Genomic DNA, 25,135 nt, shown 5'->3' with positions numbered 1-25,135 from the left:
ACAAAACAAAGGCATGAATCAGGATTTCTGCGTCAGCTGTGGACAGGAAGGACCGAATTTTAGCTATGTTGTGCAGGTGGTAAAATGCGATCTTGGTAGTTTCTTTGATGTGCTGATGGAAAGAGAGGGTAGAATCAAATGTAACACCAAGACAGTGGTGTCTCTGTGGAGTGGGGCCAATGACCAACATCTCAGTTTTATCCAAATTTAGGAGCGGGAAGTTTTCTGACATCCAGGCCCTATGACTAATGAGGGCCTGGACATGTCCAACGACTGTTCTCCACTGTTCTACATTTAGTACTGGTTGCCCAACCCCATGCAGAAGCAGTAGTACAATGGTGGTTACTATTGTTGCAATTTCTGTTGTCGTCCTTGCTGTGATGTGATGTCACAACTGCTTGACCAATCATGATCGAAAGGACTGCTGCTAACCCCTGAAGTACTTGAAATTTACTAGAAACTGGAAATGGGCTGTGAGTGTAACCTGACTCTCGCCAGATGAATTTCGCTCCGCCCAGCTCCACTCACATCCATCTGGGATCGCTCCATAGGAGATGTGTTTCAGAAGGCTGGGCCTCATCAAAAATCCTTGCATATGATTGGATACGCCACTTGTCCGTCATCTTTATTGACGTGCTACTTCAACCACTCACATCGAAGCCAACCCGTGACGCTGATGAGAGCGACGCAGGGAAAATCAAAACAGAACAGCCGACATCTTGGATATAGCAGCAGTCAGTGCAATCAGCGCAATGTCGGTAAATGACGAATGTCGTCTGTGGAATCAAAATTTGCGGATAAAAGGCACCATTGTGCACAGCAAACTGATTTTTAACAAAGAAGCCAACCAAAAAAGTATAGACGAACGACTTACAGAACTAGGTTTAACATTGTTACAAGTTCAGGTACGGTCATTTCGGATATGCATGCGGTGCTTTCGCTTGATCGGCAGACTCGAAGATACTCTGGCAACTTTTAGAGGATGGCAAAAAGCAGAAGAGGAACCGAGTTCTGAACAATCGACTTCATCAGAAACATCAGTGAGTGCAAAGGCGCCTGTCGCACATAAACGGGACAGGGAACCGACTCCGTCGAAATTGCGTCCCCAACCCCGAACACCTACTGCTCCCCCAGCTATTAAATTGTTGAGGCCAACAAAAGCCTTCAGAGCCGTTCTCTGATGTTCTTTCAACGAAAAAATAGTGGGTAGATTGGACAACACGGATGAAATAGCAGCGTCAATGTTGACGCTTGCATCCTCGATGCGAGCCGCCATTGTTGTCTGAATCAAAACAGTCTCACAGTCGCTTCTCTACTACGTCACATCTGTGAAACTCCCACCCTGCGTCCTGATTGGCTCGACCATAAAATCTGGTGCAGAAATCTCTCTCAATGGAAGCGATCCCAGATGGATGTGAGGGAAGCTGGGCGGAGCTAGGCGGAACGAAATTCATCTGGCGAGAGTCAGGTTACTGTGAGTGAGCCCCACAGACGAATGTACAAGAAACAAAAAATAAATACACTGCTAAAGAAAATCGAAACATTTTGCAGAATTTTTCCAGTTCATTTTACAGAGTATTCCTGTACTTTTGAAATACACAAAAATATCATCATATAATTAATGATGCTGGACAGTGGATTTTGTTGTGAAGGACTCGGGTCGGATTTCCTGCTACAGTCCAAAGAATGTGACTTGATGCATAATCTCAAGTGCCTCGTCTCAGTGCCTCTCTCCGCTCTGCCAACAGTCAGCAACATTACTATGGAAATGGAGTCTGCTTACATAAATGAACAGCTGACAGCATTACACAGAAGTTCCACAGAGCCCCTTTGACACAACTTGTCATGTTATTTTGTTCCTTCCGTTCTTCTGAGTCTCTTTTGACTGATGCCGCTTGTTTTCGACTCACAAGTATTTTTATCATGACATTTGGGTGACTTCACCTCTCAGAGGGGAGGGTGTGTGCAGCAGCTGACAGGGAGGAGCTTGAGGTTACAGAGAGCACAAATGATTGTGCAACCTGTTGCAAAGCTCAGATTGCATGTGGACTGCAGAACAACTCTGACCTGATGCTGCTGTGGGCTTGCAGCACACACTAAGAGACAGAAACCTTCTCTGTTGCTCAGCAAAGGTGCAGCCAGCAGAGCTAAATTTAACCAGTCATCTGCATTGCTGTAATGGCTGAGAGGGCCAGTCAGGCTGATCATGAAGGGGAAGAGGAGCTGGGACAAGACAAAGATACAAATGCGCCTGATGATCAACATAGAGACACTGTCACTGTTGGGGAATCCCCAGATGTAGATTCTACTGAGGACCCGCAGCGTCCGACCCAACCTGAAGAAGAGACAGAGTGTCCAGGTTGCCAGTCGCTGGGCATACTGACCCTGCCATGTGGCCACAAACTGTGCCCAACATGTATCGAGCTGAGCCAGGGTGAGCTGGGCCAGGCCGGCTGCACCATCTGCTACGGATCACAGCTGATGGACTCGGTCCTGCAGACACTGCTGAAAGCCCTGTTCCACAACCAGCCCAGGAGACCTGAGGTTTTGTCTGGAGCTGAAGAGGAGAGTGTCAGGGCCACAGAGGATGGAGGGAAAGCTGTGGGCAGATACAGGGGTGTGGAGAAAGAAGAGCTGTGTGTTGAGCATGGAGAAATGCTCACTGTGTTCTGTCTGGAAGATGGGGAGCCACTCTGCCAACAGTGTCAGCCAGAAGAGCATGAAGAGCACCAGTGCTGCTCCATTCAGGAGGCTGTCCTTGACTGTAAGGTCAGACACCAGATCCAGCACACAAACTGCACTCAGCTCAATAATTGGTTACACCCCGCCTTTCCGAAACCCCGCTGTTCCGAAAATAGACTTCCATTCATCATAATGCCGTGGTTTCCCATTTTTTCTAAAGACCCCGCTATTCCGAAAAGGCTATTGTGGTACCCATGACCCTAACCCCTGACCCTAACCATATTGGGAAGTAATTGGAAGTTGAAAGTCGGATTCGGAACAGCGGTGTGTTGGAGTGGGGTGTGTCGGGATGGAGGGGTTTCGCAATGTCAGGCTGTTCCCCAATAATTAGGCTGGGCTGCACCAACATGTGTTAAAGGGACACTCCACCCTATTAAAGACATGAACATCACTTCACTCGTCTTGAGACCCCTCCCAGTCCCCTCCAAAAGTATAGGAACAGGTAGACTTAAAATAGAGTAGAGTGAAAAATACTTAATATTTTGTTGCAAATTCTTTGCTTGCAATAACTGCATCAAGCCTGCGACCCACTGACATCACCAGACTTTTGCATTCTTCTTTTGCGATGCTTCTCCAGGCTTTCACCGCAGCCTCTTTCTTGTTTGTTTTGGGGGGGTTCTCCCTTCAGTCTCCTCTTTAGCAGATAAAATGCTCTGGAGTCTGGAGATTGACTTGGCCAGTCTAAAACCTTCCACTTCTTTCCCCTGATGAACTCCTTGGTTGTTTTGGCAGTGTGTTCAGGGTCGTTGTCTTGCTGCATGATGAAGGATCTCCCGATCAGTTTGGCTCCAAATGTTTCTGTAGACTGGAGTTTATTTTGCTGCTGCCATCATGTGTTACATCATCAATATAGATCAATGAGCCCGTCCCAGAAGAAGCCATGATATTACATCCACCTTGTTTCACAGATGAGCTTGTGTGTTTGGGATTAGATTGGATCCTTTCTTTCTCCACACATTAGCCTTTCCATCACAGTGGTAAAGGTTAATCTTTGTCTCATCAATCCATAAAACTTTGTCCCAGAACTTATGAGCCTCGTCTCTGTACTGTTTGGCAAATTCCAATCTGGCCTTCCTATTCTTATAACTAATGAGGGGTTTGCATCTTCTGGTGTAGCCTTGGTACTTTTGTTCCTGAAGTCTTCTGAGAACGGTGGATTGTGATACCTTCACTCCTGCCCTCTGGAGGTTGTTGGTGATGTCACTGACAGTTGTTTTAGGGTTTTTCTTTACAGCTCTCACAATGTTTCTGTCATCAACTGCTGATGTTTTCCTTTGTCTACCAGTTCAACATATGTTGCTGAGTACACCAGTGGTTTCTTTCTTCTTCAGGACATTCCAAATGGCTGTACTGGCTATGGTCAATGTTTGTGCAATGGCTCTGATTGATTTTCCATCTTCTCTCAGCTTAAAAATCGCTTGCTTTTCTCCCATAGACCGCTCTCTGGTCTTCATGTTGGTTACACCTTTTTCATAAATGCAGTCTGCAAAAGCAAAACCCATAGCTGAAACTGAGAGTAGACATTCAGCGCTATTTATTTATTGTTTGAATAATCAATGTAAAAGGACATACCTGGGCAGCCAACTGAAAAATGGGGGGGGTTCAAACCCAAATGTTTTCAGTGTACACCAAAACATAGGAATTGGCCTTGCTGTTCCAATAGTTTTGGAGGGGACTGTATGTGGTGTACATGGTAATGTACAGTATATTATCATGTACCTTATCAGATATTCTGTCTGCAGAGAGAGCTGCGATCGGCCATCAGAAGTCTCCAAGAACAGATGGAGAGTTTAACCTCAATCAGACAAACCTATGAGGATACTGCTACTCACATCAAGGTACTGATGGATAAAGGATTCAGGACTGTATTGTGTGTGTACAAACCAATCTTAGAGAGCTGTTCATTGACATAGCTACGCTGGAGTTCCTGAGCCATGTACTTTGGACATGGAGAGTGTTCATAAGAACATGTCAATGATGCGATCTTACTGGAATTGTTCGATTTATATCATCATCAGAGACTTAGTTGTTGTATAAGTTCTTTGTGACCAAAAGGTAACACAGTAACTTAAATGTGAGAAGATCAAAGAGTGAATGAAAGTATTTGCTGCATGAAATGGTAGATACAAATTCTTGGGAAATTCACAAATTTTTCTAAGTCTTAAATACATATTGGCTAAAAATCGCCACCCATTGTACCATGCTCGATACTAAATTACAGTATTGCTTTGAAATGTCAGTCAACATTACAGAAGTCTTCTAACATGACATCTCTTTACCCAATTGTCAGAGCCAATCAGTACAAACAACCCAGGTCCTGAGGGAGGAGTTCGAGAAGATGCACCAGTACCTCCGTGATGAGGAGGCTGCTCTGATGTCACAGCTGAAACAGGAAGAGGACGAGAAGAGTCAGAGGATGAAAGAGAAGATTGACAGGATCAACAATGACATACAAGTGCTGACCAGCAGTATCAGAGAGACAGAGGAGGCCATGGGCTTGGATGACTTTGGCTTTCTAAAGGTTATTCCTATCCCTAGGAAGCAGGGTGCTTCTAACTGCGAGATATTGTTTATATTTATCACATAGTGCAGTTTTGTATCCCAGGGACCAGGACTAATAACTGCTTTATGCCACTATAATTCAGTTCAGACAATTCAGCAACATACAACCTAGCAAGAATCTTAAACATACATTCTTGTGTTTTTTGCAAGTTTCACCTATTTATGACAAATTATATATACTTTTACCTCACAGCAAATTAATTGTGCTTAGTCATTAGTCTGCTAAATAAGTGTAATATTGAGAAAAAGGCAGTCTCACCACAGAGCCCATCGAGTAGCTGTTCTGGAGCTCTCAATAATATGCCATGATCTGCTGTACATCAATAAATAGACTTTGCCAAGTTGTGATGAATCATTTCATGGAAAATTAATCTCATGATAATGAGAATCTAAGTATTTTTAGTGATGTGCTGCTTTAGGACACCATTACTGTCCGCTCAATTTTCAAGGTAAACGTGGAAATCTGACAGTTTGATTAGTATTAGATGAAAGCCCAAAGTGGGCTAGGATATGAAGGAATTCATATGAACCATTACATTTAGGCATATCCTGTGTCCAAGTAAAACTTTGGACCAGGTCACTGGATAGAAAGCTTGTGCTTGAATTAAAAAACTTTTTTAGTTTATTTCTGCTCTGTTTCCATGTGTTCATCAGTCCCTCTGTCTCCGTCCCCACAGAACTACAAGAAGGCCTCTGAAAGGTGAGTTAATTTAGCTAATGTGTTCTACAAGAAATAATTTCATAATACAGACATTTATGTTGGAAATGTAATACAATACTAACAAAAACTACATTAAAGTTTTATTATATCAGGCTGCCAATTTACGAGATGATAAAGTTGTTGTTTTCTTTTTAAATAGCCACTAGCCATTTAATTCAGCTTTCTGTGATTGATGTTGTTTCAAAACAAGGGAATATTAATATATGTGCTTCATGCTAATATAAGGATTATGGCATTTTTCATTTCTTACATTTCTATCTCTTTAACCTGAACAAAATATTTAGTTATTAAATTGCAACCCTTTTTTTGGCTCTCATTTTTCACGAGTTGAGGTAATAGATGTAGGACTTTTTATGCACACAATTATTTCTCAGATGATTAGCACAGATTTCTTAAAATCGTGTGAGCAGTTCTACCTTTATCAAGATAATCCATCCACCTGACAGGTGTTTAAACAGCATGACTATTGCACATGTGGGCTTTGGACTGGTCACAATGAAAGGCAACTCCAAAATGTACAGTTTTATCACAGCAATGAACACAGGTAACCACACAGAGCTGTTTCCTATGAACTGAATGTTCCTTTCACCCTCATAAGTCATCTCCAGTGTGGTTTCTGATCATTTGGCAGTACATCCAACCAGCCACACAATTGCAAATGATTTGCATCCACGCCAGCTCAAGACCTCCACATCCGGCTGCTTTGCCTGCAACACTTGCACAAACCAAAGAATTTCTGCACATGCTGTCAAAGCATCCTCTCCAGGGTCTTGACCTTACTGCACCTCAATGGTGTCTGGCACTTTGGAGAAATGTTCTCTTCACAGATTAATCCCTGTTCTTCATTGTACTGGACAGATGGCTGACAGCATGGCGTCATGTCAGTAAGCGCTCTGCTGTTGTGGACAGAGTGCCCAATGGTGGCAGTGGAGTTATGGTATGGGCAGGCATAAGCAACAGACAAACAGCAGCATTTTTTGATGGCAGTTTGAATGCAGAGAGATAACTGATGAGATCTTGAGGCCCATTTTGGTGCCATCCATGACCAGCCTGAGACACACTTGTGCACTGATCATGCTCTTAAATCAGCATCTTGATATGCCACACTGGTTAGGTAGATGTATTATCTTGGCAAAGAAGAAACACAGATTTAAAAAAAAAAAACATGCTCAAAATCTGAGAATTCATTTTGTGTGCATAAAAAAGTCTTAAATTTTATACTTTAACTCATGACTAATGGGTGTGAATAGAAGTTTTTCATTTATATTTTTGTAGAGTGTAATGTACTTACAAAACCTGTAAGTGTTCCTCAAAATGCATACAATGCAGACCGTATAGATGTTGTAGTGTGTCTTCTTTAGTCCCTGTTGTTTGTTCCAGGGCTAAGTGCAGAGTTAAGGAGCCTGATGACGAATCAGGAACTCTGATTGATGTTGCCAAACACCAGAGCTGTGTGCAGCACCAAGTCTGGGACAAGATGCTAAGGATCATCCAGTACTGTGAGCAAAGCTTTACCCTGTGACCATACAGAACAGTAAATGATTGTGTAGTTCAGCTCTTTTGTCAGAGGCCAATATAATTTACTTAGTAGTGTCACAGCAGATAGTAATGATGGTAAAATAATTTGATGTTAAGTCTGGGGAATTTAATTGCCACCAATTATTTTGGCTGTACCAGCTACTAACAGGCTAAATCTCTAAATGCCTCTGGTTGCCAACAAGAAAGGAGTCACCCGCCAGCAGAAAATGCTATTCAATTGAGTTTACTGGAAACATTTGGCTTAAAACTGTTCAGGAGTTAACTATGCATAAAATGGCAAAACAATTTAACTACCTAAATCATTATGCAGATATAAATAATTAAACAACCAGCCAGCTACTGCAAAATGTTAAAGCACTAGTTGAATGTAGTTCACTACTACCTCCTCATTTGCAACTTCATGCTATCAATTAAGTCATCAAATAAAAAAAGAACACCGCTTCATTACCTGGCCACTAGTGATGCTTTGTAAGCTAACATTAGCAACTCGCACTCCTACCCTGCCAGTCTGCACTGAAATGAGCAGCAGTACCAACTGCAGCACCAACTGCAGCTACTTCATTGCTGGATTTAAATTAAAATTCAGGCATCATATGCCATCAAAGGGGTGGATGCAAGATTGAAATATGTCAAAATACAGGACTCAAATGAGCAATAAAAAAGGTCCCATTAGCTAGCAAACTAGAAGCTATTGTTTTATGCTTGTGTGGCGAAGGTCACTATGGGGGGAAGCCGAACAAAGCCACCTGGGGACTTGCAACCCCAAGAAATATTTGAATCTCTAAGATTGGTTGGGAAATAGAAAAGGACACACCGGCTCGTTACTGAATAGGCAGAAACGTGAGTGATAAAGTAAATTAAAGGTTTTATTTTAAACTAATCAAAATAATCAATGTAAACAGACACAGGTTGGAACTGCTGAGGGGGAAAGAAAGGGTTAATGAGCAAAGGAAACTCTTAAAATCAGTAAGGTGAAAACAATTATTACAATCATCTTTTTAAAAAGGCCTCAATATGAAATATTAAAAAGAACTTATATTAAAAGTCCAACCACAAGTATAAAAAAAAAAGGAAAACTAAGCTGAGGCCATATGTGGAGCGGCAGACTACACAGAGGCAGAGTCCAGGGGTGCTACCACTGCTCACCTTCAGTGCAGCACAACAAATGGTGCAGTCAATAGGGTATACCAGTGTGTTTACTCATATACAAAAAGTGAAGGGACCTCACCACAGGTGCCTAGCCTCCCAACAATATGGCACTATGCCTGGGAAAATAACTAAACAAATGGTCAAAAAAACAAGTAATCAAATAAACAAGGTAGCAAAAACAACAAAGTAAAGTAAGGTAACCCAGGTTTAAAGCACAAAACTAAATGCAAAAGGGCAAAACAATTGCAGAATGCAAACTAAATGGTTAAGGCAAACTAAATGTAAAAATATGGGCAAAACACAAAACTAAAGGCAAAACAATTGCAGTGTTATTGTGCAGGTGAACCTGAAAAAGGGGAAACTAAAATTAGCTAGGCTCACTGCATGTTAAAATACATTTTAAAAACTAAACCTACTCAACCACTCATGCACCAGACATAAACACAGAAAACACTCTGGTAAGGGGCAGACAGGGATTCCTCACATGGACAGCCACTGGGACACCAAACACTGCCAAACACTGCCAACCACAGCAGAGACAGAGCAGGAAGCAAAACAGAACAATGGCACACAGGTGCCTTACAGCTTGGCCCTGATCAGGGAATTTGTTGGGGGAGGAGTTGAGTCAAGGCTGCATTCACCAGCACTACACCTTGCTCTGCACTAGCCCTGCTATTTTCCTCACATTTTGACTGCACCATCGTTCCTCAGGGGTCATATTGACCCCAGAAATGTAAAGCTCTATAAGTAGTTGTGTGTGGGAGTAGGACACATGATCCAATTGATTTTTTTGTGCTCCCAAGTCTTCTGAACACAGAGAATTCAACTGTGAGTCGATCTTACCATCATACACTGAATTATTGTTGTTTTAATACCGTTTGGCGGCAATTTTGACCATTTTTTATTGATTTTTTGGCACACTACGCCCCCCCTCCAGATAGCCCCCCAGTGAGAAAGCACTTATGTGTGCTCCTAAGTCCCCTGAACACAAAGAAATAAATGGTGAATCAATCCAACCATCGTACACTGAGTTATCGTAGTTTGAATACTGTTAGGCAGCCATCTTGAATGTGACCGAAACAGTGATTTTCGTAATTCCTGAACCAGATAACATACAAAGACATATAAACTCAGTTATTCATATAATTGTGACACCAACAATAAAATGAAATGATCACTGGCATCGTACAACCCCTCTAAATTGGTGAAAAACACATTTCAACCTCATTACAATGCAACTTTTGCAACTATCAGCCTACAATATAGCCTACAATCAGATCAGATTATCTTGATGACTATGAACCTGCTTTTAGGATGTTTGGTTGTGAGGAGTCTGCCACTCCCCTTGCTCTTTCTATATCTGTCCTGACCTGTGGTATTATGCTTTGTTGGGTTTACGGAATAAACCCCTCAAAATAAGTTTGGAAATCTTGTGTTGCTCGTTCCACAAATGCACAATTCTTTAAAAATTGTACCTAGTTTTAAAAGGAACAAATCTTTCCAACTGTATAAAATGCAAAACAAATGTATATTATTGGAGAGGAGTAATAATTGTATGCTGTTGTTGTTGTTTTTTCGTTATTTAGATTGCACTTAGGCCTTCTATAGCTCTTAGGGTCATGGAAGCATGCAAACCCCCTGACCACGATAAGTTGGCAATCCTTCAGGGGGAAGTTTTTTATTATTTTTTATATTTTGTATTTTTTAAATAACCCTGAAAGTGTCCCATTTCATATAACATTTCTTATAAGGATATTGTATGTCATTTTAAGTACTTGGATGTTCGCAAATTGTATATCAGATCTGTTTTTCGCCATTTGCGGTGACATTCAAGATGGCCGACTAACAGTATTCAAACAACAATAGCTCGGTGTACGATGGTTGGATCGATTCACCGTTTTTTTCATTGTGTTCAGGGGACTTAGGAGCACAAATAAATGGCTTCCTACTGGAGGGTTATCTCGGGGGGGGGGCGTAGTGTGTGAATAAATCAGTTAAAAAAAAGATGACTTGGGAGCACAAAAGAATCAATTGAATCATGTGTCTCCCTCCCACACACAAAGACTTATAGAGCTTTACATTTCTGGGGTCAATATGACCCCTGAGGAACGATGGTGCGGTCAAAGAGCGTACAGAGAGTTGAGAACATATCATGCTGTTGATTTTATATTTTTCTGTGTCTCCCTAATGGATTAGGAAAAGTCATGAAATATTAGGAAGAAAAACTAATGACAACCATCTTTTTTGAGACCCTCAAAATGCATTGGGGTCATATTGACCCAAAGGTCAATAGGAGGGCTAGGGGAGTATACCCCACCACAATTGTATAGAAAGGGACCATAATATATTGAAACGACAGTTTTAAGTGTGGTCTCTCAAAGGCCTCCATTTGAAGGGTCATGTGGCCCCAACACTTAACCCTACCCCTCTATCCCAACAAGAATCAGGACACCCTACCCCATGGTATAAACAGTCAAAATGGAGGGGAAGAGCTAAGTGGTAGGGGCTAGGGGTGTAAAGGGATTGGGCCGTATACACATGCATTTACAATGTGTGTGGATTTTTGGTACTGATTCCTGTGTCTGTTTCACTGTCACTCACTAATGTTCTTCAGTTCCGGTGACCATGGACCCGAACACAGGCTCAGTGTGTTTAGGTGTGTCTCCTGACCTGTCCAGTGTGTTTGTGTGTGAGGAGCAGCCTCTTCCAGACAATCCAGAGAGGTTTGTGAGTCCACCGAGCATCTTGGGTTCAGAAGACTTCAGCTCTGGGAGGCACACCTGGGAGGTGGAGGTGGGAGATAACAGTCACTGGTCTCTCGGTGTGGCTCGTGAGTCAGTCCACCGAAAGGACTGGTCCAATTCTGATCTAAACCTCAGTCCTGCCTTTGACTCAGACATAGACCCTGGCGGTGGCCTGTGGACTGTGTCCCTCTCTTCTGGGGAGTTCTGGGCCTCCCCTGGTCACATTGGCCCCCTCAGACTGAGGCGAAAACCAACCAGAGTCAGAATTCAGCTGGACTGGGAGAGAGGGTGTCTGACTTTCTCTGACGGCAATGACAACACCCTGATCTATCGTTTTAAAAAGCAGTGGAGCAGCATTCTGAGACCCTACTTCTCTACAACATGTTCTAAACACCCACTGAAAATCACAGCAGGTAGAGTGACTGTTAACATAGAGTAGTATCACACTGTCACTATACTAAAGGAACAGTATGAGTTTGAAGAAATAAACATGTTTGTCAACCCAACAGTTAGATGCATAAAGACTTTAGTGCAGGATGCTGCAAGCTCAATAACAAGTAAAAAAAACTTTTCCTTAATACAGCTACAAAACTCTGTTATTAACATGTTGTATCTTCTTAACTAGGAAGTATGTTGCCAAGGCTTTAACAACCTGCTTAGTACCCCTCTTGCAACACATCCTCATATCTAAACAAATGAATAGGTCCATTTCCACTATCTCCCAAAACGACATACAGTATATCAATGTTCCCAAAACAACACAACATTTTTGTCATGCAGTTGCAGTTTGGTTAGGTTAAGCCAAGAAAACTACTTGGTTCAGTTTAGGAAAACATTTGTCTTAGGGTTAGGTACTGTAACATTTTGTTACATATTATACGTGATGAAAGTTAACTAAGTGATTTATAAAAACTCACTGTTGACTTTTTGTTTCATATGGTACACAAAGCAGCAGTCTCCCCCCTGACGTCCTCCCTATACAGCCTTTATCATTCTTTTTACTACTTCTCTTGACTATCTGTTTGTTACCGTGGTTATTACTACGGCCACTATATGGTCGATTTCTGATGATTCTCGACGTGTATGTAACGTGTGTGTTTATCAAAGCGTGATATATCTTCTGTCTCTGTGCCATAGAGCTCCATTGTTGTCTAAAAATTATTAAAGTGCATCAGTGAGCCGCAGTGTTGCACTGGGTGACGTGTTCCTTCATTACCATGAACACACACTGCAGTTTATCTGGACTGTCTTCTGCCTTCTCATGTGCTCACACAGACAGAAAGTTCAATATTATGCACTGATAAGCTTGCAATGACGACTCAGACAGTCCCTCTTGAGACATCTTCCAAAACATACTTTTGTGAAACAGAATTGAAGGTAGAGAATAAAAAAAGTGTATTGTTAGAAATGTAATTACTATTCAATTATGTATATACATAGTTAATGATAATTTAATGAATACAGAAGGCAGTTCTAAGGCCTATGCTCCATACAGCATCTACATGTATTCAAGATAAAGATAGCCTGAAAGAAACGGGTCACATGTTTGCATTAACCAATGGAAAAACAAGTAGGAGGCACTTTCCTAAAGTGACGTTACGTCCAGCAGGGACATGTCACAAATAAATGTTACATCTGTTAATCTGAAAATAGTCTGCTGCAGCGTCCATCTTTTTTGGGAAATTACTGAGCACCTTTTTTTTTGCCAGCATTGCTAAATAAATCAGTTGAACACCATATAGATATGCATTGTAGCTGTCCATCAGTCAGTGGATCAAATGGCTCAGTCATTGTGCTGCTCCGTATGTTAGAGCCCCAAACTCCACCCAGGGCTATGTAAATGATGGATTTCTTATTAGAAAACATGTTATCCTCAACAGGTGAGGTGTAAAACTGTTAAGGTTACAATGAAGTGGCAAGGGCTCAATTCACTCTAGCCAGGACTGTATTTTCCAGGTTTGCAGAGACATGGGCCGGGGGTCTCAAATGTAAAATAGATTGCTACAGTTTACCCACCTTTTTGAAATGCTTAACAGCTAGACTTCCATCTACTGTACATGTGTGGAAGGAAGAACTTTAGGAGGAGGGCCAATGGAAAGCTGGACATATCAGGATTTGAAGTGTGATCAGATTGGGCTGAGCAAAACAACCTGTGCAATCAGACTGCAGTAAAAGTGAAATGGAGAAACTGAACATAGAATCTAATCTGATGCTGTTTGATGCAGTGTTCACACAGTAGATCCCTGTGTAACTGTAAAACCCACAGTTATAATGGAAAACAACATAACACTCCACCCTACAACATCAAGCAGAGTTCTCCTCAGTTTAGAACAAATGGAGATGAGACAGCACTGACCTGAGAATGACAGAAAACTTGCCTTAGTTCCTTATTGTACTAAAAGAAATGCAGCCACAGATGAGGACACACTATGCTTTACTATTCAGTCTCTATTTAATACTGATGCCTCTACATGTCCTACAAATGGAAACAAGACCATCATTGGAAGATCGGCTATTTGTTATTATATTTGTCATTTTTTAAGCCCGTCACCGAGTTGGATTCAGACTCAGAAAATTCAATTATTTTTTGTGAGTGCTGAGGATGAATTTTGGATCTCACAGCCTGATGAAAGAAGCTGTTCTGTAGTCTGCTGGTATGGCACTGAAACAAAGTTTACTTTGTGTCACTATCAAATCCATTGTTAATGTAGCAAATAGATACATTACTTCGTCATGCTTTCTGAAATGAAAAAATATGATGTGTATTTCTTTCAGTTACTTTCAAAACAAATGCACACGTTTGCTAGATGAAGATCTTGCTCATATAACTTTTGCCCACAGGGGCCGCCAGAATCAACGACAAATGAAAGCTCCTTGTTGCAGCTTTAAACAGTCTACAAATACAATACACATAAGCAAGGAATGAAGAAAAGCACAATACATAGATGAAACACTATTGAAATGCATAAGCAAATAAAACAATAAAAACAGAAGCATATAATTATCAGTCCATATTCAAAGCTGAATGGGTGTTAACAGCTGTGCAGTCCTAAAAATCTTTTCATTCAAGACATGATGACAACTTTTTTTTCACAATTTAACCCTCCTGTTGTCTTCACATTCTGTATACGCCCCTTGTCCTCCGGGTCAAAAATGTCCCTCCCTCAGTAAAGATTTATTTAATTTCATTTTAAATGCCAAATCTATTTTGCATGAAGAAACAACCTGTCATTCATCAGAAACTGTGTGAATATCAGAGTTTTCCCTTTTTTCAGTGCAGAAAGACTGCATTCATTCAGTGGACACCACTTGTTTTTATTTCAACACAGCTGTCATATATGTTTTCTTTACTAAAGTAGATTTTTATTATTATTATTATTATTTCTTAAGGTACTGCAAAGGTGGTAAACAATATTGTTTTATCAAGAGATAGTACTTGTATAGCCCAAGAAAGTATCACAAGTGCGCAGAAAGTAGTTTTGAATGCAATTTACTGAAGGCACTTCCAATAACAGTCAAATGTGAACAACGTAAACCAACAAGGCAATCTGAGAGGGCAACCACGACCACTACAGGAGGACAAGCAGCCGCTTCACCCACTTGTCCCAGACCTCTCTTATGGCAGCTAGTTTGTCTGTCACACGTCTTGCAGGTCTTGACTCACAGTTATCAAACCGTAGCATTCTTGAGAAAGTGTGAGAGACTTTCAGTGGCATTGCGGCAAAAAAAATTGCCCTTCCACTCTCTGCATCCCAGAGACTAGATGCAGCCTCACCTCATGACCTGTTAACTCCTGCTAAGATTAGCAACCCAATGTAGGCATGCAGGTCTATCTCATCCATGCTTTTCCAGCTGTCTCCATATGTGTGATGAATAGGTGATATGTTCGGTTGCCCTGATTGTCATATGGTGATGAGGACCATGGTATCTTCATGTTCAGCTTGAGACGTTTCTTCATCTGAAGATGATGCATCGTGCTCTGGGTTGTATTCCTACTTTAGGAAAAGTCATAAAATTTAAAGTTGAAAAAATAACATTTAAAGGGTTTTCTCTGCTGTTAAACACAGTTTATGGTCATTTTTGACCCGAAGACAAGATGAGGGTAACTACACCTGGGGTAAACAAGCAAACCTATATCAAAGGCTCATGGAAGTTGTAGCCTTTGTAAGGAATGGCCTCACAGCAGCGATGTCCACTGGTTACAAAGAGCCTTTCTGAGGTGTCTTTATTTTGCTGGGACAACACCTGCTGCTGTTTGTCTGTTGATCTGTCCACCACAAGCATCTCTCCATGTTTTTATCTGAGGGAAAAAATCACCTGACCTCGTCTGGAAGTGACACTCACATACAAACACTCAGAAACATTTGGCACATGTACACGTATCTGACCTTTAGACTCAGCCAACACACGCACATGCACCAACACCAACACCAATGACCTTCTTTCCTAAAATATGCTACCAAGACAACAACCAGTTCATCTGACACTTCAGGGACATTATAGCTGAGTTGCCTACAGTGCATTGAATCAAATCAAATGAAGATTAATATGAATATGAAGGACAATGGTGTTCATTTGAATGTCCTTTGAAATAATGACTAGAAACAGCATAACCAATATATTTGTTAAACCTACGTTTGCCAAATCAGCTATGAATGGACTAGAGACTGTCTGTAGTACCCACACACCTGAATTGTTATTATTGAGGTTAACATTGTACTATTTACTCCATTTTACTTTTAAATATAAGGACCGACTTGATAAAATACAAAGATTCAACCAGCTCCACTAAAGAAGTATTTGCCCTGTAAACTTCACACATGGTTGTAGTTGAATACCTGTTCAAGCCCCAAAGGGCTCAAACTCAATCGTACTTGCAATAATTTACAAAGATTAAAGGTAAGAGAAAAGAAAAGTGAAAAAAAAGGAGAAAAAAAAACAGCCTGGGTTTACTCTCCTTACAATCGTCTCATGACCCCTCACATTTATCACGTTATACTTTTGGAGGAGCTACACCCTCATGTTGGGAACTTACCAATTGAATAACCAACATGAATATGAGTAATTAAAACTAGCCCCATCTCAAGCAGCTATAACTATAATTTTATGTAGAATAATTTATCATTCACAGGGGCCCTTTTTCAAAATGAGAAATGTGTACATTTTAATTGCATCAGCATATCAACACCTATCATTTTACACACAGCCATCACACATACACCATGAACTGTATGTATGTATGTATGTACATATATATACATATACAGTATATATAGTTTTCCTACTAATGTAGTGCTAATCAAATATCCACCCTCGCTAATATTCATATAATTATTATTGTTGAAATGTTATGTTATTTTATATACATATATTATTTTTTATTAGATTCTTAGTGATGATGACAATTAATAATGTGTTTTTGTTTGTTTTTTACTCTTTTAAGTATTATATTTGGATGCACACATTATTATATGTATTATTATTATTATTATTATTACTACTACTACTTTAAATTGCTATTGCGGTTGATGCTGATCTTTTTTGTGGTTTTTATTTTTAATATTATTATTATTATTATTATTATTTATTTCATTATTTTTTCCTTTACTCTTATTAATATTTCTCTCCCTCTAAAGTTTTGGATTTACGTTACTCCCTCCTTTGGAATTTATTTTACTTATCTTTTTTTATTATTATTTTATTTATTTATGTATTTCCTTCCTTTCCAAGGCGATGGGATGTGGGGATACACAATATTGGCCCAGGAGGGGGGGTGGGTCTTGGCCTCCTCCTGGCTTCTGGCCCCCAAGTGGCAGAGTGGGGACCTCTGGTGGGGGTGGCTTAATGCGGTTGGCATGGTTACCCCCCTCCCTACCTCTTACGATAATAATAATAAACAAGGCAGCAAGGCAAACAGGACAAAGACAGTCCCTCCTCATTGGACAGACTCCCTCCTAAACGGTCTGAGAGTGGTCCAACATGCAACTCATACAAATACCCAAACATACTTAAACACATACTGTTTACTCTACCTAATCACTATAATCACTCCCTCTGGAAACTGACCGACCACATTATGTTTGACGGTTTGTTATTGTCTGTATTTTCTGACCATCATCGACCATTTTGTCTTCCTCATCGTTGTTTAGTGTTTTTTTTTGTGTGTGTGTTTGCTTTCGTTGTTCTGTCTGCACTGTTTTGTTATGTAAACGTTATCACCAATAAAATATTTTTTTTTTTTAAATTGCATTATGATATTCATACTTTTGTACTGAATACATGAGTATTTTTTTTAAATTGTTTAATTAATTTTGCTGTGCTGGGGAGAGGCTGTGCATCACCCAAGAAAAGGCATTTTTTTAATCTGACCTGGATATTTTGTCTATTAGCTCTATTCTGGAACTTTCATCTGCAGAGGAAGAGTCTTAAACACCACTAGTGACACTAATGTTTTCAACTTCTGAGCACAAAGCATCATCTTGATTTAGAATTGTACGGTACTTAAAAGTAATAGTAGGTCAGTTAAAATGCATATCAGTAAATGTTACTATCTTCTACTTTAAAGGAGAAAGGGGATGAGGTGAAAGTAAAGCATTATAATTATATATGATTGGCTACTGGTGTTAAATTGAATAACTTCATTCAGCTACAAAATGAACTGCATTAAGTCTAATGTATGCATTAGCGGAAAAACAGCACACCACTGAGCTCTGATGTACAAAAAATAAATAACAACAATAAATTATATTTCTCTAGACAGTACTTTGTAGTCTCTGCATATGTTGCACTCTTGAACGTTTTAGTGACTAGGACTATGTCCACAATTTTAATTGTATTACTTATTGTTATTACTTTTATTATATTTTATGATTGTTATTATTTAAAACACCTTAACATTTCCCTTAAAACAGTAGAAAACTCACCTGCTTCCACCTAAACTGGCTCTTTTGTGTTGTATTGTCCACTAGATGGCAGTAGCAGCTTGATTATGTTACAACCAAGTAGGAGTTATGTACATGTTCGTGACTCTCCTGACTATTGGTAGTATGCAAAAATATATAAACACAGTAATGTCACAAACAAGGAATGATCGACAAACTGAGCAGCCAATCAAACTGTGAATGGAGTCCAAATTCACTTGACCTGAGGAACTTGATTTCTAAATTCGCCCAACCAGTTATGAATGGAGAGGAAATTGTTTGTAGCAGTACTACCGTCACACTTAAAATACTCGTCTTATAGTGGCATCCTTATAGAGATGGGCTTGCAAAAGGATGTCAATCCAGCAGGCAAAAAGAGAAATAGGCTAACCAAAAGAAAAAATGTAGGGTAATGATTTTATTCTTGAATGCTCTTGCATACAGGCTACTTGGTCACGTGTGGACTGACCGCTGTTCAATGGTTCCACACAAATGGCAACTGGACAGTGATTCCTTTTGTATTGGCTCATTCACAAAAAATGGGTACAAATTAGCCTCATTTTCAGTTCATGCATGAATCCCTGGGGCAGAGGCACTCAATGAAGCTCTCACGAAAATTCAGACAGGAATACTACTCTATCGCATGCTTCAGCCTTTCGTTCATTACTCATACCGTTATGTCATTCACTTTCTCTTGGGCATTCACAATGTCCTAATTTGCTGCCTCATTATCTGGGGCTGTCAATTGATTTCAGCTGTTCACATCAGCCGGTCTGATCTATCCAATAGCACAGTGAGACACCTTCACTGTTAGCCTATCATCTTGCTGCTGTCTTTTTTAAGCCCTGCCTTTAGTTCATTCATGCTGCCATTTTGCCAACCCCTTCACCTCCCCATTATCAGCCAGTCATCCCTGATTTCCCAGCTTCATCATCTCATCAGACTTCCAGTCTCAGAAGAGTCATCTGCTGCTGCTGCTGCCGCCGCCGCCGCCACCGCCACCGCCGCTGCCACCACCACCAGTATCTGGTGTTGGTGGCATTGAATGATTTTTCTTGCTGCTGCCCAGGGCAGACACCCCTTGATCACATGTCACTCCTCCCTGTCACTGGTGGACTCAGGGGTGACAAAATGTGGTAAAGTGCCATCTCTGCCACTGCTCCCTGTAGAGTCTAAGCACCAAAGACTTTCTGACAAGACTCATTGCATCATCTGCTGTAATAAACATTTTCTTTATTTAACACACTTGTCTCTCCTTATTGAAATAAGGCCTCTAAATGTACAAGTCAACTCAGACCAAGAGAGGATCTGTAGGTTGGGGCTGCAGTTCCTCCGTTACATTTCCATGGCTAAGGCAGAGATAGTGGAGGAAAGCATATGAGAACCTTGGAGCAAAGTCACCTCCAGTCCTTTGAAAATGGCTGCCCTGCACTGTGCTTCGTTCCTAAATGTACAGTATGTTCCATAATGGTATGTGCTTTGGCATGCATTTGGTTGAAACATTTACAGCCACTTGTAAATAACCAATGCTTTATGTTGTGCTAATCCTCTGCTAACTTCCTGTTGGGAATTAAATTACCTTACCCTTTTACTTGTGGATCTCCCTGATAGTTCTGTGCACAGTAAACACTGTGAATTTAAAGTACCCCCTCCAGTCAAAAATATGTTTGTCTTCTTTATCCTACAGTTGAATGTCTGAACTTCACTGTGTAGAATATATGTGCGGAGTTTGAACAATGAATGAGCCTCTCCATGACCTAGGTCTCTCTCACCACAACATCTTCTCAGAGACTTCTCAGAGACGTCCCTCCAGCGCCCCAGTGCGGAGATACCCAATGCTTCAGAGACAGCTGCAACATTGTCTAACATGAGAGGATGGTCAGTACATCTGTTCTGACTGCCTCAGAAACACTCTGCTTTGATGGTGATGGCAAAGAAAACACACAAAAGGATAATGGAAATTCTCAGCTTTTTCAAAAGTTTATTCCCCACTTTTTGTTATCATGTTTTCTTGCCAAACCAAGCACAATGCATCAAACATAATGAGCCTGAAGGTCTGCCTGGAGCCATGTTCACACATGTTTTGTACTATATGTTGTTATAGGCAAAAGAGCTCTTGAAACTTTTTCACAAGCTTATTTGACTGCCAGCATACAGGTGAAAATATTCCATTCTCTCTCTCATCAGAATAATCAGGTGTCTGCCTCCGTTTGAGGAATCACTGAACACTGAATCAATTTCAGGGAGCTGTCTCTTCCCCGGGTGCTGAAACCTCTAGGTTACCTATCCTGATTTTGTTTTTCTGATAAGTTTGTTTACACAGTCTGAACAGTGGTATGTTTTGTACAGGATGCCAGGATGGATGGGTCAGATAGTTTCAATTTTTTAACATGTTACTATCAGTGTCTGTTATTAGAAAGGCAGCTTTCAAGTGAGCTGTGACTGCTGTGGAGACTGACTGTTTCTGAACCACCGCAGATGAAGTCATCCACATGAAGCAAGGACTTCCATCACATAGCAAGAGTCATGATTTGCTCTGAGCTTCTTGGGGAGGATGCAGACATTCTAGGTTAAGGCAACAATATGCATGACTTGTAATAGGGTTAATGGTGAGGCTGTCTCAGTCACTCCGCCCTCCTTGTGTGTGTTTCTGCATGCGGTACCAACTATCAGTGATTTTGGTGAAACAGGATCATATTTTATAGACATCCTGTCCTCTGGTTTCTCCCAGATGTCCTCTGGCTGCTCTGCCTCAACTCTTTCATTTACTCACCACTGGAAGCAACCTGTGATTGCTGCGTACTGTAGCTACAATTGTTAGTGTACACATTGCTAGCACAGCTGCTTTCGGCCACTGGGAGGAGGATTTCAGGTCTGGGTCCAGAATGGGCACCAGAACTGGATCCAGGCAAGCAGGTAACAGAACCAGGCTCAGCAAAATGTATGGACATCATGGTAGAGGTAAAGAGACCCAAGAGGAAAGCTAAGAAGTGGAAAAAGAGACGATGGCTGCAGACAGACGCCCAGCTGAACTTGTTGCTGTTGAATAGTAGGTAATATTAGCTGGTTTGCTCAGTTATATGTCTTGTCTTGTTGCAATTGCTTGATGTCTGGCTGTGTCAGCAAAGTTATCAAAAGTCCAGTTTTTGATCATAAACCACATAAACCACATTTTTGATCACAACCACGCTGCCCGTTTCAATAGAGGTTTAGCTGGTAGCATGTTACAGCCAGGTGTTATTGTCTCTGGTTCAGTTTATGTTAGTTTGTCATGCTGTTACTGTTCTGAGTTGTGTACAGTGTTTGTACAAACTGTAATTACTGCATTGGCAAAAATGCCTGAGCATGCATATTTACTTCAAGGCATACATTTTGAAGACAAAACATTGTTATGACGTTTTGTTTGCAGTTAGCGAGTAATATTACATTACAGCTGACCAAATGTTAGATAAACCTGGGGTTTGTATTTACAAAAATTGTGTTGCACACATAAGTAGTGGGAACATTTTAATTTTTGTAATCTGTACTTGTACGTGCACCGAATCGCCCCAAATACATAAGAGTCAAGTATGGCTCCATCCCTGGAACTCCATGCAGACCCACATCACATGTTACTGGAAGCAGGAATATTTTATATTTTATAAATATTTACATTTAAAATGAACTGTTAGCCTTGAACATCCTTGTTAAACATGACTGTTTTCCTGTTTGGTTGTTCCAGGGTGGTGTTCCAAAACGAACTATTTATATTAATAATTGTATTATTATTTTTGATAATAACTATTAGGAATTATTAATGTCTACTAACCAAACTTGCCCTACCAATGAACCCAGCATAGAGCTTAACTGTTTACCTTGTACAAAGGTTGTTGCCTTTTCTTTTCACAGACTACCATGATCATTCTTAGAGACTCTGAGGCACAAGTAGTCTTTTGGTAGCTCCTAAGCGTTGCTTTCCTCACAACCTCTTGTAACTAGCCAGCTTTAGGTACACCCACCTCATACAGATGCATTTCAGGCCTTCATCTTTTACCACTACAAACACATTGTTCTTGAAGAGTAAAAACCATGTTGTGCCAGTAAAGGATCAAAAACTCTGTTTGGCTGGGTCACTGGCACAGAGTATGAAAAGAGTATTGACCTGTCTGACAGGACAGACAGACAGCAAACAACCAACATCCAGCAGTGAGCTACATGGCAAACAGGAAATCAGCAGGAGTGATCTAGTTATTTATTTTGTGTGAATGAAATTTATTTGATTTTGCGTCTGGTCGACATGTCCTCTCAAGGTTATCTTTTGCAATGGCCTGCAGTTACTGGCCTCTGAACGGCAAACACAAACAAAATAATGATGAATGTGAGCAAGCAAGTTGGTGTGTGGGTCTTTGTGACATCCATTCATTTATTAGACATATTGTTACATTTGGACTTTTTCTTTTCTTCTGCATTGTGTGTTTCAGAGGTGCTGTGGAGTTGCTGGGCGTGGCTTTCTGGACGCCTAAGCTGAAGCTTATCAGACACACCTGAAGCGGGTTGAGGCAATCAGTGCCAGGCTAAACGCCCTGGTCTCCTTTAATCTCGCTGCCAGATTATTTCATCAACCAGACATGGTACATGGTCTCCTAGTGCTGACCTTGTGTTTTCTAGAGCTACTAGTGTTTTTGCTTTTTGTCCCATGTGAACTTAATCTGCTTTTTCTTCATCTTCTCAAGTGATCACTCCTGGATACTCTCTGGCCTCACCACGACCAAGCCTCCCACACCTCTGTGACAAACCTGCTTCACCTGGATCCTCAGTGCTACGCTCACCTGCGCCTCTAACCTGTGCCACCGTGAATCACTCATCTCCCTGGTGGAGCCAGTCTACTCCTCAGCCCTCCTCAACTGCTAACTTCTCAGCGTGTTCAATAAAATCCTTTCTAACCAATCCCCTGTTTCTGGTGTCAGCTTTTGGGTCCTACTTCCTCCACCCCCACATATATTTATAATTATTATTATTATTATTATAACCTTTATTTATTCTCGAGAGACAATGAGGTTGCCCTCATTTTCAATGTCGTCGAGTTTACAAACCAATTAAAAATTTGACAGTGGTTACATTTGAAGTGATTACATGACAATATACAGCACAGTTAACAAGAAACAAGAAAGACAGTCACCTGAAACAGTTACAAATGGAAACACAGTTATCCATGACCAAGTTCCTAAACTCAGTGAGTGAAGGGAGCGCATCCAATCTCAGGATGTGCTGTAACAAGTTCCAAGAGCTAGGGGCATCATAACAAAAAGCAGTCTTGCCAATACTCGTATAGACTCGAGGAACTTTGAGTAGCAGTAGTTCAGCCGAACGGGTCATGTAAGTGTGAGTTCCATTCCAACATATTTGCTACATACAATGGTAATTTGCCTGAAAGAGCTTTAAAAATATATAAAAACCAGTGCCTTTTGCGCCTTTCTTCAAGAGGAGCCAACCAACTTTTTCATACAAAACACAGTGGTGAGTATCATATTTATCACCCGTGATAAATCTTAGAGCTGAATGATAGACTGAATCTAAACGTTTCAGAGTTGTGGCAGCAGCATGTCTATAGATGATATCACCATAATCCATGACGGACAGAAACACTGATTCAATTATTACTCTTCTTGAGAGCATTGGAAAGCAAGATTTGTTTCTGTACAGAAAACCAATTTTTTGCCTCAACTTTAAGACAAGTTCATTAATATGATATTTGAATGAGAAATCCTCATCAAGCCAGATGCCAAGATATTTGTACTCCTTGACTCTCCCAATTTCTGAGCCGGTTTTGGTGTAAAGATGGATACTGTTGTGATCAACATTTTTGGCTCGAGTAAACAACATGTATTCTGTCTTGTTTGCATTAAGCAGCAGTTTATGTTTGATTAATAATTCCTGAAAAGAATTAAAAGCATTTTGCAAGTTGTTGATGGCTGTCTGAACAGAATCCGATATACAATATAAAATTGTGTTGTCCGCATAAAAATGGACATTACAGCCATTTAAAGAAGGAATAATATCATTGATATAAACAGTAAAAAGCAATGGACCTAAGACCGACCCTTGTGGTACACCTCCACTGACAGACAAAAAATCAGATTTTGTATGGCCAAGCTTAACACATTGACGCCTGTCAGTCAAGTAGCTCTGAAACCATGCACACGCATTATCATCCAACCCCATTGTCTCTAATTTTGTCAGGAGCAAATGATGATCAACTGTATCAAATGCTTTGGATAGATCTATAAAAAGAGCAGCGCAGTTATACCTCCTGTCTAATGCCGAGATGATGTCGTTTGTCACCAGTGTGATTGCTGAGATTGTGCTATGGTTGGCCCTGAAACCAGATTGATATGGATTTAAGAGTGAGTAATCTGAAATAAAAAGCTTGAGTTGAGAGCTGACCAAGGATTCCATAATTTTTGCCAGACAGGGTAATTTGGAAATAGGGCGATAGTTATTCAAATTATCTCTATCTCCACCTTTATGTAAGGGGACCACATGTGCTGATTTCCATTGTGTCGGAAATTTTCCACTTGAGATGGATAGATTAAAAATGTCTGTTAATTGCTGGGTGACGATTGGTGCTGCAAGTTTTAAGAAAAAGGAATCCAGATTGTCTTCACCGGTTGAGCATTTAGGATTTATGGCCCACAGTTCATCAAGCAGCTCACTGCATGTGAATGGATGGAAGGAGAAACTAGAAGTGTGACCCTTGGGAGACTTATTATTATTAGAGA

The 25,135-nt window shown here is 40.6% G+C and overlaps 1 protein-coding gene across 2 annotated transcripts; it reads left to right on the top strand.

Annotated features, from left to right (window-relative positions):
- Positions 1-2,057: 2,057 nt before the first annotated feature.
- Positions 2,058-12,641, top strand: LOC311274495 (E3 ubiquitin-protein ligase TRIM11). 2 transcript variants are annotated; one of them, XM_084382200.1, is made up of 6 exons: positions 2,058-2,769; positions 4,485-4,580; positions 5,033-5,263; positions 5,982-6,004; positions 7,406-7,524; positions 11,328-12,641. In XM_084382200.1, exons 1-6 carry the CDS (start codon positions 2,179-2,181, stop codon positions 11,894-11,896), a joined length of 1,629 nt encoding a protein of 542 aa, XP_084238326.1. In that variant the 5' UTR covers positions 2,058-2,178; the 3' UTR covers positions 11,897-12,641. The 2 variants fall into 2 exon arrangements, with proteins under 2 accessions (XP_084238326.1, XP_084238325.1); XM_084382199.1 differs by having other exon boundaries at positions 4,470-4,580.
- Positions 12,642-25,135: the final 12,494 nt, after the last annotated feature.

Source organism: Pagrus pagrus (genome assembly GCF_965226575.1).
Source record: "Pagrus pagrus genome assembly, chromosome: 18".
In the NCBI taxonomy this organism is placed as follows: Eukaryota; Metazoa; Chordata; class Actinopteri; order Spariformes; family Sparidae; genus Pagrus; species Pagrus pagrus.
The sequence above is the reverse complement of the archived record's forward strand: the minus strand, read 5'-3'. Positions and strand labels throughout refer to the sequence as shown.